General features: G+C 41.3%; 1 protein-coding gene across 3 annotated transcripts in view; it reads left to right on the plus strand.

Annotated features, from left to right (window-relative positions):
- The first annotated feature begins 3254 nt into the window (after positions 1–3254).
- The window catches only part of LOC140481471 (ankyrin repeat domain-containing protein 42-like), a 56764-nt gene continuing 42668 nt past the window's right edge, over positions 3255–17350 (plus strand). For 2 of the 3 annotated variants that reach the window (XM_072577696.1, XM_072577694.1), the window contains exons 1-3: positions 3296–3432; positions 6258–6418; positions 15192–15299. In XM_072577696.1, coding sequence (XP_072433797.1) covers positions 3342–3432; positions 6258–6418; positions 15192–15299 — 360 coding nt within the window. In that variant the 5' untranslated portion in view covers positions 3296–3341. Of the gene's footprint in view, positions 3433–6257; positions 6419–15191; positions 15300–17350 lie in introns of all 3 variants that reach the window. The other variant, XM_072577695.1, reaches the window with a different exon arrangement.

The raw sequence follows: 17350 nt of genomic DNA on the forward strand, positions 1-17350 counted from the left end.
GAGTTTCCTCTGGGTGCTCCAGTTTCCTTCCACAGCCCAAAGATGTGCAGGTTAGGTGGATTGACCATGGGAAATCCAGGGTTACAGGGATAGGGTTGGGGGGCAGGTCTGGGTAGGATGCTGTACAGAGGGTTGGTGTGGACTCAAAGGACAGACTGGCCTGCTTCCACATTGTAGGGATTCTATCATCTTATAGAAATCTGTAAAATTCTAGAAGAATTAGATAGAGAATGGGCAAGATGTTCTTGACATCATGACACCATGGGTGTGTTTGCAGAGCAAGCTTTGCCTAGAACCCACGGTTGTGGAGGGCAATGATCATTTAGATGACAATAACTCTGGTTCGCTCCTGAACATATTGTATGTGAGGCAGAATATCTCCAAGCTGTAAGAGATAGAATCCCTCAGCCTCTCTGCAGAAAATAACCAAAAATAGAAAGACAGCTGACTATTTTCTCCCACTAGTTGCTGTAGGTTGTTTTCTCTAATCAGTGACTGAGAGGTTGAACAGGTAATGTGTCAGCCACCCAGTGTCTTCAGCAAAAAACTGATAGGATCTGAATGAGACAGAGTATAGGACAGAGATAGAGTGATTGGTGGCATGGTGTAAAGATAACAATCTCTCCCTGAACATCAGCGAAACAAAAGAGCTGGTCATTGACTTCAATGGCCCCCTCTACAATAACGATGCTGAGGTGGAGATGGTCAATGGCAACAAGTTTCTGGGAGTGGTGTTCACCAACAACCTGTCCTGGTCCACGCAAGTTGGTGCTCTGGTCAAGAAAGCACAATAATCCCTCTACTTCCTCAGGAGGCTAAGGAAATTTGTTATGTTCATAAAGACTCTAACCAATTTTTATAGATTCATCCCAGAAAGCATTTTATTCAAATGAATCATGGCTTGGTACGGCAACTGTTCTGCCCAGGACTGTAAGAAACTAAGGAGAGTTGTGAATACAGCCCAGACCATCACGCAAGCCAACCTTCTATCCCTTTACTCCATCTGTACTTCTTGCTGTCTTAGGAAGGCAGCCAACATAATCAAAGATACCTCTCACTCCAGTTACAACCTCTTCCAAACTCCTCTGTCAGGCAGAAGGTACAAAAATGTAGACACACATATCAACAGATTCAAGATCAGCATCTTTCCTGATGTTATTAGAGTTCTGAATGGACCTCCCAAATTTAAATTTAATGTTGATCTTGCTCCTCCGCAGCCATAACGTTGTATTCTTTGGTCTGTTCTATTACTGTAGATCACTTTGTATGGTATAATTTAACTGTTCTGCATGCAAAACAATTTTTTTTCACTTTTCCCAGGTAAATGTGACAATAATAAATCAAATCAAAATGAAAGTTTCTGGAAATAACAAGAACTTGCAAGAAGCAAAATGGACTCCTAACCATATTCTGCAGACAGATACAATTTAGGAGATTTTGCCCAGTATTTTTCCCTCCAAGCATGAAATCTATGTCTGTTTGTTTCTTTCTTCTTTTGACTGTCTGCAAGTGTCTAGGAGTTTTGGAAAGGGACAGAGCTTAGGTTAGCAGATAATTAGTTTTATTTTTCTGGGTTGGAACTGATTTCTTTGTAATAAATAGTTGTTTTGGTAAGTGGAGTAACCTATTCAGTGTTTTCTGTTTATCTTAGTCGATCATTCAGCTAAACTGGGAAACTTTGAGTAATTGGGTTTGGGCATCAGTACACTTTCACACATGGGTTGTGACAATCATCATGTATTAAGTATAATCTATAATAAACAGTTTTATTTTGAAGGCTCAGCCTGAAGACAGTTCAAGACTTTGTTTCTTCTTCATCAGCCTGTTCCTAAGTGCAAATTCATAGTTTAGCATCAAACCATGTGATAAAAGACATTTTACTGAACTGAAACTGACCCTCCAACTCACAAATAGTATCTCAGAGAGAGTAGCAGCACAGTGTGATCTGCTTTTACTTTATTTTTTAAAATCTTCATTCACTGCTCTTTTGTACTTACTTTAATCTATTTACCTTCACTGGAGAGCTTGTTTATGCAGCGTGGAGATTGAGCCAGCATGGCAGAGAGAGAGGTCACCCGGTGGCGGTGAGAACAGGCAGCTGGAGGTGGTGGCAAGAGCACACAGCCTAAGGCAGTGGTAAGTGCAGGCAGTCTGAAGGGATGGTGTGAGCAAGCAGTCTGAGGCAGTGGTAAGTGCAGGCAGTCTGAAGGGATGGTGTGCATAGGCAGCTGGAGGTCTCGCAGCATCTGCGCTGGAGTGATTCAGCCATTGTGGGGATTGCGAGGCCAGCCTGGCTAAGCGCCTAAGAAGGGCTTTAATGTTGAACTTGTAACTTTATTTCTTTCTTTTCTACTCTGTACCTAAGATTTTGCACAGGGGATACCTTTACACCCAAGACGGCGCAGAGAATGGCGACTTTGTAAACTTTCACTGTACTCTTGTATCCTTGTATTTTAGTACAAGTGACAATAAAATATAATTCTAATCTTCCATGGAAGATTCTAATCTTCACCTCTCAGCTCTTCTTACAATCTTTAACCTCCCACAGCGTTCCTTACCAACATTTTTTTCCAGTTCAGTCGACTACCAACGCTTGATTTTTGTTAAATCATAGCTTGGTCAGTTCGGGGAAAAACATCTCTATCCCCCGCCACCCACGATTTGTAACCTGACCAACCCTTCACCACATGGTAAAAACAATGACTGCCGATGCTGAAAACCAAATACTGGATTAGTGGTGCTGGACGAGCACAGCAGTTCAGGCAGCATCCAAGGAGCAGCGAAATCTTCAGGCAGCATCCAAGATTTCGCTGCTCGTTGGATGCTGCCTGAACTGCTGTGCTCTTCCAGCACCACTAATCCACCCTTCACCACATGCTGAACTTCCACTGTGTCATCCAAAGAAATGCGAACAGATCCTAAACGCTCCCCATGTTTCAAGCTTCACTTCATCCAACATTCTACAACGCACAAAATCCTGTCAATTCATTCCTTATATTCTTGCAGACCTATAATGCCGCCAATTTAAAATAATGCAACCCCTTTTCCTACATGATTCCGAGGGTTCCTCTCTATTTATTTGCTTTCATTCACATTGTCTACCTGTGTTCCATTCTCTGCTTTATCCTAAACCACTTCTCCCTTAGTTACATTTCCCATCAATATATCTCCTAATATTTTGTTCCTCGACATTCCGGAAATGAAAACAACTTCTTATCTTCAATTCAAGTGACACCGGAAGTTTATTCCTGTTGCTAATGAAGTCGTTACCTTACACCGCGTTGGGAGGCTGTCAGTGAACATTTAATCAGGTTTCATTGAACTTGGAGCAAGCTGCAGCCATGCCAGCGGTCTCTGCAGCCGTCCTGGGTAATACAATGATTTGGAGTGTGAGGGCAAAGAAGGGATCTTTAGAGGAACCCTGTGTGAGCGGTAATATGAAAAAAATGTTCAAGGATTGGCATTTGCCATGAATGGAGTGAGATCTGAAACATTACGATTGTCTTCTGGTGTAAAACAAAATCGAAAAAAGTTTCAGAAATAAACGTACCTTTAGATAATACCTAGAACGTTCTGGTTAGTTGTAGGTTAGATTAGTAGTTAGTTGAGTTTTGTTTTTTTTCTCGGGATCTCTTTTTTTCCCTGTTTGATAAATTTTGGTTATTATTTATTTAAGATTTAATTGTATATCAATGGTTTTTTTATTTGTAAACTTGTAAAAATATGTTAAATTTTCAATAAAAATACCATAAGACCATAAGACATAGGAGTGGAAGTAAGGCCATTCGGCCCATCGATAAAAATATCTATTTTTAAAAAAGCCCTAGAAATTACGAGTGTAACTTCCTCCCTAGTAACCGAATTTGGAATGGGGAATGAACAGGTAGCGAACACAAGCAAGATTGTCCGCTTGCCTTCCTGTAGGAATTGTTAAATTTGTCTTCAGTCTTTGGCACTCTCTTCCCTCAGAGAATGATGGACGCGGGATCATAAGTACTTGCCGAGAGAAGGTAGATTTTTCTTAAATAGATATTTTCCAGTCGACTTGTTCAGAGATGCTATTACACATCTCTGGAGCAGGTGGAACTTGAACTCTGGCCTTCTGCTCCTAATTCTTTTATTGAAAAAAATTAATACAAAAATCTAGCTTTGTATTGAATGCAGACCTTTTTAACTAGGTATTTTTGTTTAAAATTTAGTTACCAGCTATAACTAATGATTTTGTTTCAGACTGATTTTTCTGCTGAGTCTGAATTCCATGTTATCTTTCAGTAGTGTTTATACAAAATGGAGTATAATTACAGAAAGAGGCCACTTGGTTCGTAGTGTATGTACCACCCATAAATGAGTTAACCAGCTTAATCCAACTTTGCAGCATCTGGTCATTATCTTTAGACTTGCACTTCATAGTCTCCTGAATTAAGTTATAATGTAGTTTAAAACCCGTAACAAGAATGTGCTACACATAAAGAGTGTTTTAATAGTTCTTTCTCAGAACAGTTTTTTCTTTGATTTTTAAGAATGTAATACTTAAAGTATTATACTTAAAGGCAAATAAAAACCATTTTCTCTTGGACAAGGTTGAATCGCCTGCCAGCCAGCACTAGCCTTGCTAACTGTGTATCCATCAGGTTATCTTCCCGCTACTCTCCATGCTGCTCACCCCACTATGCATTGTTTAAGACGTGCCTGCGCTCCACTCTCATTTCACTGCTTGCAGAAAGCCTGCCTAACACCACGGCTCTTTTGCTTACTTTTGATCACAAAGCTGTCCAACCACAGAATCCAGGGTGATTGATTGATTGCATCAGACATCTGTAAAGCTGTTCCTACTCAATGAGAACTTCAAAATTATTTCACTTGGCACCACTGATGAGTACTACTTGAGCAAAGCATAAATGCTAAGATGCCCAATGGGATTAAAGTGCTATTATGATTTTTAAAAAGATCATTTAATGGGATAGAGCTGTTGCTGGCTATTATTACCCTATTCCTAATTGAAATTGTGGTGCGCCATGTCCTTGAATTGCTGCAGTCCATATAATGTAGATACTCCTATTGTGCTATTAGCAAGAGAATCTAGGATTTTGACCTAGTGACAGGGAAGAAATGGTGATTATAGATAGTGCATGACTTCAGGGGAAACTTGCAAGCGAGGGTGTTCCAATGTGTCTGCTGTCCCTGTCCTTTTAATGCCACAGGTTTGAAAGTGTTGTTGAAGAGCCTTGATGAGTTACTGGTGTGTATCATATCTGTGGTGGAAGGAGTGACTTTTCAAAGGTGGGGGTTGAGATGGCAATGAAGCAGACGGCTTTGTAACTGCATGTTGTCAAACTTCTAGAACATTCATAGAAGCCCTACAGTGGGGAAACAGGCCGTTTGATCCAACAAGTCCACACTGACCCTCTGAAAATTAACCCACCCAGACCCATTCCCCTACCCTATTACTCTACATTTACCCCAAACTAATGTACCTGGCCTACATGTTCCTGAACACTATGGGCAATTTAGCATGACCAATTCACACCAATTCACCTGACCTGCATATCTTTGGACTGTGGGAGGAAACCGGAACAACTGGAGGAAACCCATACAAACACTGGGAGAATGTACAAACTCCAGACAACAGGAATTGAACCCAGGTCCCCACTGCTGTGAGGCAACAGTGCTAACCACTGAGCCACCATGCCGCCCGTTGGAGCTGCATTCATCCAGGGAGGTGGAGATGTTCGAACACACTCCCAACTTGTGCTTTTGGTACCTGCCATCACTTTGATGATCAAAAGTAGACTGGGGAGTTTGGGTGGTTATGTGTCAAGTTAGAATTGTCCGATGTTTTATGCATATGAGGTACCTGGGCAATTTTCCACATTGTTGTGTAGATACCCATGTTTAAATGTACATGTCTATCCCAGGCTACCTCCACATCATCTTCTAAACTGCAGAAGGATGTTAGGGCTAATAGTCTTTGCAAATTCAATGATTTCTGCTGACTTTTGACATCACATTGAATGAATCAAATCAGTTGAAGACTGGTATCTGTAATGATGGGGACTTCAGAAAACAGAGATGGATCAGTCACTTGGGACTTGTGGCTGAAAATGATTGCAAATGCTTCAGTCTTGTCCTTTGCACTGATGTGCTGGGCTCCCCCATCATTGAGGGTGGGCATATTTATGGAGCCACCACCTTCAGTCAGTTGTTTAATTGCCAATAATTTGTGCATTTATTGTTTGAAATTGTTTTTTGTTTGACAGCTACAAAGAAGAAGTCTTTTGCCAGTATTCATGATGCAGTGAAAGCCGGCGATGTGAAGGAGCTCGAGCTGATGGTAAAAAATGGAGCCAGCATTAATGAAGTTGATCCCATTCACAAATTCACTCCATTGCAATGGGCGGTGCACTCAGACAGTTTAGAGGTGAAGAACTATTTCTGTCTGTTAAAATAAGTGCATCTAGATAATTTCAGCAGGTTGTACACCCCAAATTTTGTCAATGAATTGGATGTAACAGCTATCAGTTGAGTTTTCTAGTGTCAGTAATGACAGCTAAAGAGAAATGAGTTGTTGGATTGAGTGGATCAGTGTTCTGACATAGTTGCTTCTCAGCCAGGAGGAGCAGGATTGCTTCCCCGGTCCCACAGTTAAACCAGCCATGATCTACCGCCCTGTAATTTGCTATCTGTTTTCACATTTCCTGTCATGCTCTAATTTATTTGTCCTGATTAATGTTTTAGCCATTCTCTCCAGTTTTTAAAATCTGACAGGTCATCTAACCTGCCGCTTAGCTTTGTGTAATTAGATACTTTTTCCTTAAGTTTCATATGTTCCTTGATTTATTCGCTTAACCACAGATGGCGGATCCTCCACTTGGAATCTTTCTTAATTGTGGAAATGCACTTATTCTAAGTACAATGAAATATCCCTTTAAAAGTCTACTGATGCTTTTACAATGATTTATCTCCTCAACTTGCATGCTAGTTCACTTCGCTCAGCTGTTGTGCACATATAGTTATTTATGTTTAAAATCCAATCTTAGACCGACTCTTCAGTCCATATTAGGATTGCTGCTACTTAGAGCTACCTTTACTCTAAGATCATTAACTAATCCTGCCACATGACTAAATATAATATACCTACTCTTGGTCAATCCTCGAATGTGCTGCTTTAAAAAAACTACTTCAGAGATCCAAGATGGTGGCAGTCTGAGTGGTCTGCTGTGCTGGGCTCTGTGCCATATCCTCAGGAAAGGTGGACCTTTACCCCACCCCCTTACCAACCACCCCCGGGAGAAAAAAGTATTAATTTAAGCCTGATGACCATTTGGAGCTGCTGAAATTGTGTATGAAAGCTTTAAGGCCAGGATGAAATTGAATAAAGGAAACGGACCTAAAGGAGTACAGCAGACAGGACACTCCCCTATTGCATCCAGGGTGCCTGCAGCCAGTGCTCAAACTCCCGGGGCGGCCCCTTTGGATCTAACTGGGCAACAGCATTTAATCTTGGAGTTTGCCAAGATTCAAGCAGCCGTTGAGCCACTATCTGCCATGCTGAACAAGCATTAGCAGGAAATCCAGCTGCTGGAACGAAGAATGGAGGCAGCGGAGGAGAGGACCGCGGCATCAGAAACCGTGGCGGAGGTCTCAAGAGGAAAGATCCGAACGTTGGAAGACCAGGTTTGGGTCCTTCAGGATCAAGTTGCAACCTGGAAAATAAAAATAGAAGGAAAAACTTATGGATAGTGGGTCTTCAGGAAGGCGAGGACCTTGTTGGCTTCTTGCAGGGGTGGCTCCCAAAGTTCCTGGGGCTGGAGTTGCAGTCGGGCCTGGTAAACGTGGAGAGGAAAGTGAGGACTGCAGATGCTGGAGATCAGAGCTGAAAAATATGTTGCTGGAAAAGCACAGCAGGTCAGGCAGCATCAAAGGAGCAAGAGAATTGTCATTTCGGGCATAAGCCCTTCTGAAATGTGGAGGGGGCCCAACGGATTGGAGTGCGCAGGTCCGGGCTGGACCTGCGCCCCTGCACGGTCCTAGTGCAGCTCCTGCATTATAAAGAAAAACAATTAATAGTTGAAACAACAAGAAGACTGGTAAGGAATTTACAAGCTTTAAAGTATAAAGGCTGAACGATAATGTTTTTTTCAGGACTTTTCAGGAGCCCTAATTAAGAAGAGAAGGACATTTGACGAAGTCAAGATAGAATTAAGGGACCTGAACATTCAATATTCCTTGAGGTACCTGGCCGAGTTGTGTATCACCCATGAGGGGACGATATATAACTTTGACTCCGCAGAAAAGGCGAAGGACTTTGTGAAGTCTTTGAATTGAAGGACCTGAGTTGGGATGGGAGAGGAGGGGGCATCATTGTGGACAATAGTAAGGGTTTTTTTTTATTGCCCCTTTTTTAACCTCTCTCTCCCCCTTTCTTTTTGTGGTTATTGGTTTTATATGTACAGCTCTGTTGAAAAATTGGAATTATTTTTACATATCGGTCGGTTGGGTACTATTTAAGGCTCCTTTTTTTTAACTGCTGTCCTTTTGATTTTGTATTGGGGTGGCTGTATCTGTGGTTAAGATGAGTGGAGGTAGGGCAATGGGCATCCATTGTTAGCTTTTTAGAATGTAAATAACAGATTTTCTTCATTTGGGGCTAAGGCTAGAGTGAGTTAAGATGGTAGTAAGGATTGGGAGGGGTACCCCCTACAGGCAAGGGGTTGGACCTCGAGCGAATTGGGGGTTATTTGGGTATTCATTTCAGTTAAATGTGGTGGTTTTTTTTTAGTTGTAGTAGTTTTTAGAGGAATAGGTTTTAGATCTCATAGAGTTGATGTCTCTGTAGCTCATCACACCTCAGATAAGCTCCCTCTTGGGAAACCACGGGCTGCCCTGGATGACCATGGCTAGTGATTTGCCCAGGTGGTGCACCTGGAATATAAAAGGAAGCCATTCTCCTATTAAAAGAAATAAGAAGATGTTATCAAGCCTTAGGAAGGAAAGAGTGGACATTGCCCTGTTGCAGGAGATGCATCTAACTGTTGAGGAGCATCTGAAACTGCAGCAGGGATGTTATGACAGGGTATTTTTCTCCTCCTTCAGCTCTAAGAGTAGAGGAATAGCTATACTGGTAAGAAGGAACCTCCCTTTCCAGGTAACGGAGCAGATTAAGGATGAACATGTACGGTTTATCATTCTTAAAGCCCTAGTACATGGAGAAGAGTATGGCGTCTTGAATATATATTGTCACCTGGTGCATCCTCTTAAATTTCTAATTGATGAAGTGGCAAAATTAATGAATCTTGGGGTGTACCGTATGACTATAAGAGGGGATTTTAATTACCTAATAGACCCAGAGGTTGACAGGGTGCCAAAAGGCCTGGCAGGTACACGCAGTCTAATTAGTTGGTGGACATGTGTGAAGAGTTGGGACTAGTGGATATGTGGAGGTACCTCCACCCTAATGGAAGGGCCTTTACGTTCTACTCCAACCCACAACAAGTGCCATATGTGAATTGACATGTTTTTTATGTCGGCTGATAGTTTGGACAGAAAATTGGCGTGCAAAATTGGGAATATAGCTGTTTCGGATCATGCACCAAGGGTAGTGGAATGGATGCACGTCACTGGTGCATGGACCCATTTTGTTAGGAGACAGCAAATTTGTTGAGTATATTAGAAGAGAGTTAAGGACCTTTTGGGATATTAATTCAAGTCTGGCCAGTAATCCGGCAATACTTTGGGAGGCCACTAAGGCATATATACGAGGCCTGATCATCTTATAATCGACGACTAGAAGGAGGCAGAGAGAGGAGCAGCAACAGATGCTGGAGGCCTGGCTGAAGGTAGCTGAGAACACCACCTATTGCCATCATTCGTTAAGCTGCAGCGGGTCACAGCTCTCCGGGCTGCTCTCAACTCATTGCATGCGCAAGTGGTGCAAAAAAAGGTCTCCTTTGTCAAACAAAGACTGTTTGAAGTTGGAGATAAGCCTGGTAGATATCTGACTTATTTGACTGGGAGAAAAAAAGCTTCCCAATCTATTACGACTGTTAGGGAGAAGGCTGGTACGATTATCTGTGAGTTGAAAAAAATCAATGTTGGGTTTAGGGAATACTTTGCAGAGCTATATTGGTCAGAGGTGGAGGCGAACATGGTATAATGGGAACTCAGTCCTTTTTTGAAAATCTGGACCTCCCCAGTATAAACACAGAGCAAGCTTCCCTTTTGAATGCCCCTATAATGGTACAGGAAGTGCAGGAAGCAGTAAGGCATCTCCAGGGTGGCAAAGCACTGGGGCCAGATGGATTCCCAACTGAATTCTATAAGAAATTCATAAACATGTTAGTGGAGCCACTTCTGGGGATGTATAACTATTCATATGCACAGGATTGTCTGCCACCCTCTCTTAGGGAGGCTAATATCTCCCTCATTTTAAAGAAGGGGAAAGACCTCGAAGAATGTGCTTCATATAAGCCAATTTCACTGTTGAATGTAGATTTTAAAATTCTATCCAAGATGCTGGCTCTGAGGTTGGAGAAGATCCTGCCCCATATTATAAAAGAAGACCAGATGTGTTTTGTTAAAGGCCGTAGCTCCTTCAACAATATCAGGAGAGTACTGAACATAGTGCAGGTATGCCAGCAAAGATTGATCCCGGGTTTGGTGGTCTCCCTAGACGCAGAGAAGGCACTTGATTGGATAGAATGGCCGTATCTGTTTGAGGTCCCAGAGCGCTTTGGTTTGGGGGTGATCCTTTGCCAGATGGATGGCACTGTTGTATAATGATCCTAAGGCAGCAATCATTACAAATGGTACTAAGTCAGATGACTACCTCTCCCAATGTTAAAGTTGATATGGGTGTCCTTTATCACTGCTGTTATTTACCTTGGTGATTGAGCCATTAGCCGAAGCTATTAGGAGGGCTCCTGAAATAGTAGTGCCAAGGGTAGGCATGGGGGAGCATAATATCACCCTATATGCTGACGACATCCTTTTGTTTTTGGCCAATCCGGAGAAGTCTGTTCCTCGACTGATGCAAACAATTAATTCCTATGGTAGTTTCTTGGGTAACAGGATCAATTTTACAAAATCGGAAACCATGCCAGTAGGGAGATTAGTGCAGGTGCCTAATCTGAAGGATGGAATGCAGTTCCCATTTAGATGGTTGTCAAAAGGTTTTTTGTATTTGGGAATTTTTATTACTTCTACCTTCCACCACCTGTATAAAGCTAACTATGTACAACTACTAGAGAGGATAAAATAGGATTTGCAGTGGTGGCAGGGGTTACCGTTATCATAGTTGGGCCGAATAGCCCTGATTAAGATGAATGTTCTTCCCCACCTGCTGTACCTCATGAGAATGCTCCCATTGTTGTTACCAGACAAATGTTATGGAGGCTCAGTGGTTGGCTAGGGTCATTTATTTGGTGCCACAGGCACCCTCTAATTAAATTCACTAATTTGTAGCTTCGCAAGGTAAGTGAGGGGTGGATCTTCCGGATTTGAAGAAATACCAAATAAGTGCCCTGTTAACATATGATGGAAACTGGGTTCGGGCGAATTCGGAGTCGATTTGGCTTGATATTGAAGCTTTGCAGTTGAGATGTCCTTTAATTTATTATTTATGGATAAGATGAAATCCGTGACCCAGCAATGTAAGAGCCCAATTATTTTAAATACGGTGAGAGCCTGGAGGATACTGCAGCAAGCCGAGGGCAATTAGTCTAAGATCTCACCATTTACCCTTTTTATGGGAGCCCAAGTATTTAAACCAGGAGCAATGGACTCCGGCTTTAAGGCATGGGAGAATAAGGGAATCTCCTGTATGGGAGATTTATTCGAGGGAGAGGTCCTAATGTCATTTAGTCAGTTAAGTCAGAAAGATGGATTGTCTTTCAGGGACCTTTTCCGATACTTTCAGATAAGGAACTATATACAGAGGAAGACCACGCTCCTGGTCCAGTATTCCAAATCAGATGTGGAGAAAAGAGTACTCTGGTGTATAAGAGCACTTTATATCATTTACAGAAAGGTCGTGCCCTGGGGGATGTGGAAGGACTCTGTAGACCGAGGATTTGAGAGTTAGGAGAGGATATTTCATTGGAGGTATGGGAAGACATATGGGGAAATGTAAGAAAAATTTCAGTATGTAACAGAGCACAGGCCATACAATGGAAGATCTTACACAGGGCTCATATGGCACTAGAGAAGCTAGCTAAGTTCAAGAGAGGAACGTCATCACGGTTTTCCAAATGTAACATTAGTCTAGGCAATCTCTCACACTGCTACTGGTCATGTAAGATCTAGAGATATTGGAGTGCTATAGTAAGGAAGTTAAAGGACATTCCAGGGATTGAAATTAATGTGGATTCGGTATTTCTTCTTTTGGGGTTGCCAAATTTGCCCTCTCTCTGGGAACACAGGAAGAGATTGTGTAACATTTTTACCCATTCTGCGAGGAAGAACATTCTAGTGAACTGGATGTCAGAAAAACCACCAGGTCTTAAGGGGTGGCGTAGGCTGGTGATGGAGCATCTCCCCAAGACTACCTCGCAAATATGGTGCACCACAAAATGGAGCAGCTTTACAAGATATGGCTGCCCTTTTCAAATTGTATTGACTCTGACTTATCAGCAATATTAATTAGAGCCATGGTATAGCCATGGGAATCAGTATGGGTGCCTGTGAGTCCCTGTGAGGAGGAGACGGGGGGGAAGAAGAATATAGATGGGAAGGATACCAGAGATGGGAGCCTCCGTGGAGGTGTGATGAGTGAGATAGAATAAAGTAGTGAGATATAATTTAATTTAAATTGGTATTTAATATGTTAGGAGTTTAGTTTAAGTTAAGTAGATATGTTCTGGTAGAAAGGTAGATTGTTCGTTAGTAATAGTGCTGTGTTATGGCTTTGTTGTACTGACTTTTTTTGGTTTTGATAGTGTTATTCGTTTTTTTGTATATAGATGTTTTGTAAAAGATTTAAAAAGGTTTTCCTTAAAAATATCGATTTTTAAAAAAAAACTACTTCAAACATTCTATGAACTCCTCACAGCTAATATTTTCAATCTGATCTTTTCAGTTTATATGTAGATAATACTGTAGATTTATTACAAGCAGCTTGTATAATTCTTCTTCCTATGTTGTAGTTACTGTTTGCAAGATGAGGATCATTCCCACTTGTGACATTGTCCCCCTCCTATTCCTCATTTTTGCCAACATAGATTCTAAATCCTGATTTCTAACTATTGTACGAAAGCAACTTTAATTAGAAGTGCTATTCTTTTACCTTTACCTGTATTCCTATTTCCTTAAATGTTATATACTCAATGTTCAAGATCCAATCCTTATTACTCTTGCTGGCATATTCTTAGTTTTTTTTTGCTCTCTGCCCCTTCCTGCCCTTCTCTGATCTTCATTTTCTATATTAATATTTTGCTGTTCTATGTTGATTTGCTTGACTCTCCCTGGCATTGTTCAGTTTAAAGTCCTCTTCCCTAGTGATGTGGCTGGCAAAAACACCAATGCCAGACGATTCAGGTGTAGACTATCCCACCAATAGTGCTTCCATTTTCCCAGTACTGATACTAATACCTCAAGGCTGAAACCCACTTCTCCTACATCAGTCTTTGAGCCATGCATTCACTTCTATAATGTTATTTATATAATACTAATTTATACATGACTCTAGTAGCAATCCAGAAATTATTAGATTTGAGGTTTTGCTTTTCAATTTAGCACCTCACTTCTTATCGTCCCTCAGCAGAACTTTTTTCCTGTTCTATGTATGTTGTTTGTACCAGCCATCAGATTCTTCCCTTTTCACTGTGTGTTCTACCTCAGCCCAGAGCTGATATTCCAAACCATAACACAGCCTTCTGGACTCCGACTCTTTGCAGAGGATAGTACCAATCCCTCACACTGTACTGCTCCCTCCTACCATTACATTTCTTTTTGCTCCCTCTCTTGAAAGACTTTCTGTATCACGATGCCATGGCCAATTTTCACAAACCCTATGACCCTCTGTCTCATTCAAACGTGCTGGAAAACATTAAAGCTGTTGAACAATTGCAAAGACCCTTGCCTTCCCCTTGCCTGCCTCACTTCCAGTCACACACTTCTGTCCCTGATCACTGACCAAATCAAAAGAGTTATTCTAAGGGGTTTCTTGGAATAAAGTGTCCAGGCAAATTACCTCTCTTTCTTTCTCTCCAGCCAACAGTCCTCCCTGTCATCACCCTACTCACCATCCACTCAATTCCCATCTGAACCAATCCTCGGTGCTGAGTTTCTGGTCCCTTACCCACCTTCCTGTAAAAATTGGGTAAAGAATCAGAAACTAACTATATATTAGTGATTCTCAGAAAAAATGTTTGCAAATTACAAGAGTGGAGATGTGAAAAAAGATACGAGGGAGGCAGAAATAATTGAAGAGTTGAACCTGAATACACAGCATAGGATTAAAAACAGGGGTCTAAGGATATGAGTAGGCCATTTAGGACTAAGATGAGGAGAAACCTCTTCTACAGAGAGTGGTGAGCCTATGGAATTCTCTGCTACAGGAAATGGATAAAGCCAAAACATTGAATGTTTTCAAGAATAAGTTCGATATATTTCTAAGGGCTAAGGGGATCAAAGAGTATGAGGACAAAGTAGGAGCAGAAAACTAAGATGGATCATATTAAATGACAGGAAGTTGCAAAGGGCTAAATGGCCTATTCCTGTTCTTATTCATATATAACATTATAAGAAATGTTCATGGCTACTATTGTCAACTTACAACATGCAATTAAACTGCAACCAAAACTTATGCTTTGCTTTACTCATTCTCATTTTCCCTGGTATCTCCTGTTTTTACCAAATTTCTGATCAATGGTGTTAAATTATGTAAATCATTGCTAGCTTTACATATGTTAACGTGTAAACACTAAGAGACTGAGTTGGTTGGGTGATACGGGGACAAGAATCAGTCATCTTATCTGTTAATTTTGGAAAAAAAATCTTTTTTTAAAATATGTTTGGGATAGTCAAGGTTCAATAGTATTTTTAATTTCTGTTTTGCCAGTGAATTAATTGTTGTATGGTAAAAATTTAAATCATCCAGATATTCATTACCAGCCTTACGTATTATAAAATTAGAAATATGTTCTAACCTTATTAAAAAGAAGCCAAATCTTTACAGTTCAATTTTGATATTACAGTGCCTGCACTGGTTGCTTTGGCATGGTGCTGATCTGACAGATGTAACTTCCAGGGGCTGGACAGCAGCACATATCGCAGCCATCAGGGGTCACGATGCCTGTATGCAGGTAAGTTAATTTTATTTTTGTGTCCTTCTGACCCAAAATAAATACTTCAATCAATGCAAAATTTTGAAAAATTAGGTTTAATCTCATGCATATGTTATATGCATTTTTCTGCTAAGGTGTAATTTGAAGGGGAGAGAAGGATGACTGAATAGAATCTTTCAAATCATAAATGTTATTTCAATCCAGTAAACAGGTTGAAGTTCACATCTCTTTACCACCTCTCAGATCTCCACGTCATTTATCCCTAATTCCTTTCTGTAAAGCAGAAAGTTCATGCTGAGGTGGTCTAGGCTGAGGTTAGAAACAGGAAAGGAGAGGTCACTCTATTGGGAATTTTCTATAGGCCTCTGAATAGTTCCAGAGATGTAGAAGAAAGGATAGCAAAGATGATTCTTGATAGGAGCGAGAGCGACAGGGTAGTTGTTATGGGGGATTTTAACTTTCCAAATATTGACTGGGAATACTATAGTTTGAGTACTTTAGATGGCTCAGCTTTATCCAATACGTTCAGGAGAAGTTTTCTGACACCGTATGTAGACAGGCCAACAAGGGGGGAGGCCACATTAGATTTGGTACAGGGTAATGAACCCAGCCAGATGTTCGATTTGGAGGTAGGTGAGCATTTTGGTGATAGTGACCACAATTTGGTTATGTTTAAAAGTAATGGAAAGGAATAGGTGTATACCGCAGGGCCAGAGTTATAGCTGAGGGAAAGGCAATTATGATGCATTTAGGCAAGATTTAGGTTGCACAGTATGGGAAGGAAACTGCAGGGGATGGGCACAGTTGAAATATGGAGCTTATTCAAGGAACAACTACTTTGTGTCTTTGATAAGTATGTACCTGTCAGGCAGGGTAGAAGTTGTCGAGCAAGGGAGCCGTGGTTTACTAAAGAAGTATTCAAGAGGAAAAAGGCAGCTTTTGTTAGGATGAGACATGAAGGCTCAGTTAGGACACTTAAGAGTTACAAATTAACCAGGAAAGACCCAAAGAGAGAGCTAGGAAGAGCCAGGAGAGGACATGAGATGTCAATGGGAAGTCGTGTGTGGAGTCAGAAGAGATAGGGGAAGCGCTAAATGAAAACTTTTCATTAGTATTCACACTGGAAAAAGACAATGTTGTCGAGGAGGATAGTAAGATACTGGCTACTAGAATAGATGAGATTGAGATGCACAAGGAGGAGATGTTAGCAATTCTGGAAAGTGTGAAAATAGATAAGTCCCCTGGGCTGGATGGGATTTATCCTAGGATTCTCTGGGAAACCACAGCGGAGATTGCTGAGCCCTTTGGCTTTGATCTTTATGTCATCATTGTCTACAGGAAGAGTGCCAGAAGACTGGAGGATAGCAAATGTTGAGCCCCATTTCAAAAAGGGGAGTAGAGACAACCCTGCTAATTTTAGACCAGTGAGCCTTACTTCGATTGTGAGTAAAATGTTGGAACAGGTTATAAGAGAAAGGATTTATAATTATCTAGAGAGGAATAAGTTGATTAGGGATAGTCGACATGGTTTTGTGAAGGGTAGATTGTGCCTTACAAACCTTAGAGTTCTTTGAGAAGGTGACCAAGCAGGTGAATGAGGGTAAAGCAGTTGATGTGGTACATATGGATTTCAGTAAGGTGTTTGATACAGTTCCCCCTCAGTCAGCTATTGCACAAAATACGGAGACATAGGATTGAGGGTGATTTAGCGGTTTGGATCAGAAATTGGCTAGCTGAAAGGAGACAGAGGGTGGCGGTTGATGGGAAATGTTCATTCTGGAATTCAGTTACTAGTGGTGTACTGCAAGGATCTGTTTTGGGGCCACTGCTGTTTGTCATTTTTATAAATACCTGGTTGAGGGTATAGAAGGAAGGTTGGTAAATTTGTGAATGACCCGAGGGTCGGTAGAGTTGTGGATGATGCTGAAGGATGTTGTTGGTTACACAGGGACATAGATAAGCTGCAGAGCTGGGCTGAGAGGTGGCAAATGGGGTTTAATGCAGAAAGGTATGAGGCGCTTCACTTTGGAAGGAGCAACAGGAATAAAGAGTAGTGGGCTAATGGTCAA

The sequence above is a fragment of the Chiloscyllium punctatum genome, chromosome 9 (assembly GCF_047496795.1).
Source record: "Chiloscyllium punctatum isolate Juve2018m chromosome 9, sChiPun1.3, whole genome shotgun sequence".
Lineage (NCBI taxonomy): Eukaryota > Metazoa > Chordata > Chondrichthyes > Orectolobiformes > Hemiscylliidae > Chiloscyllium > Chiloscyllium punctatum.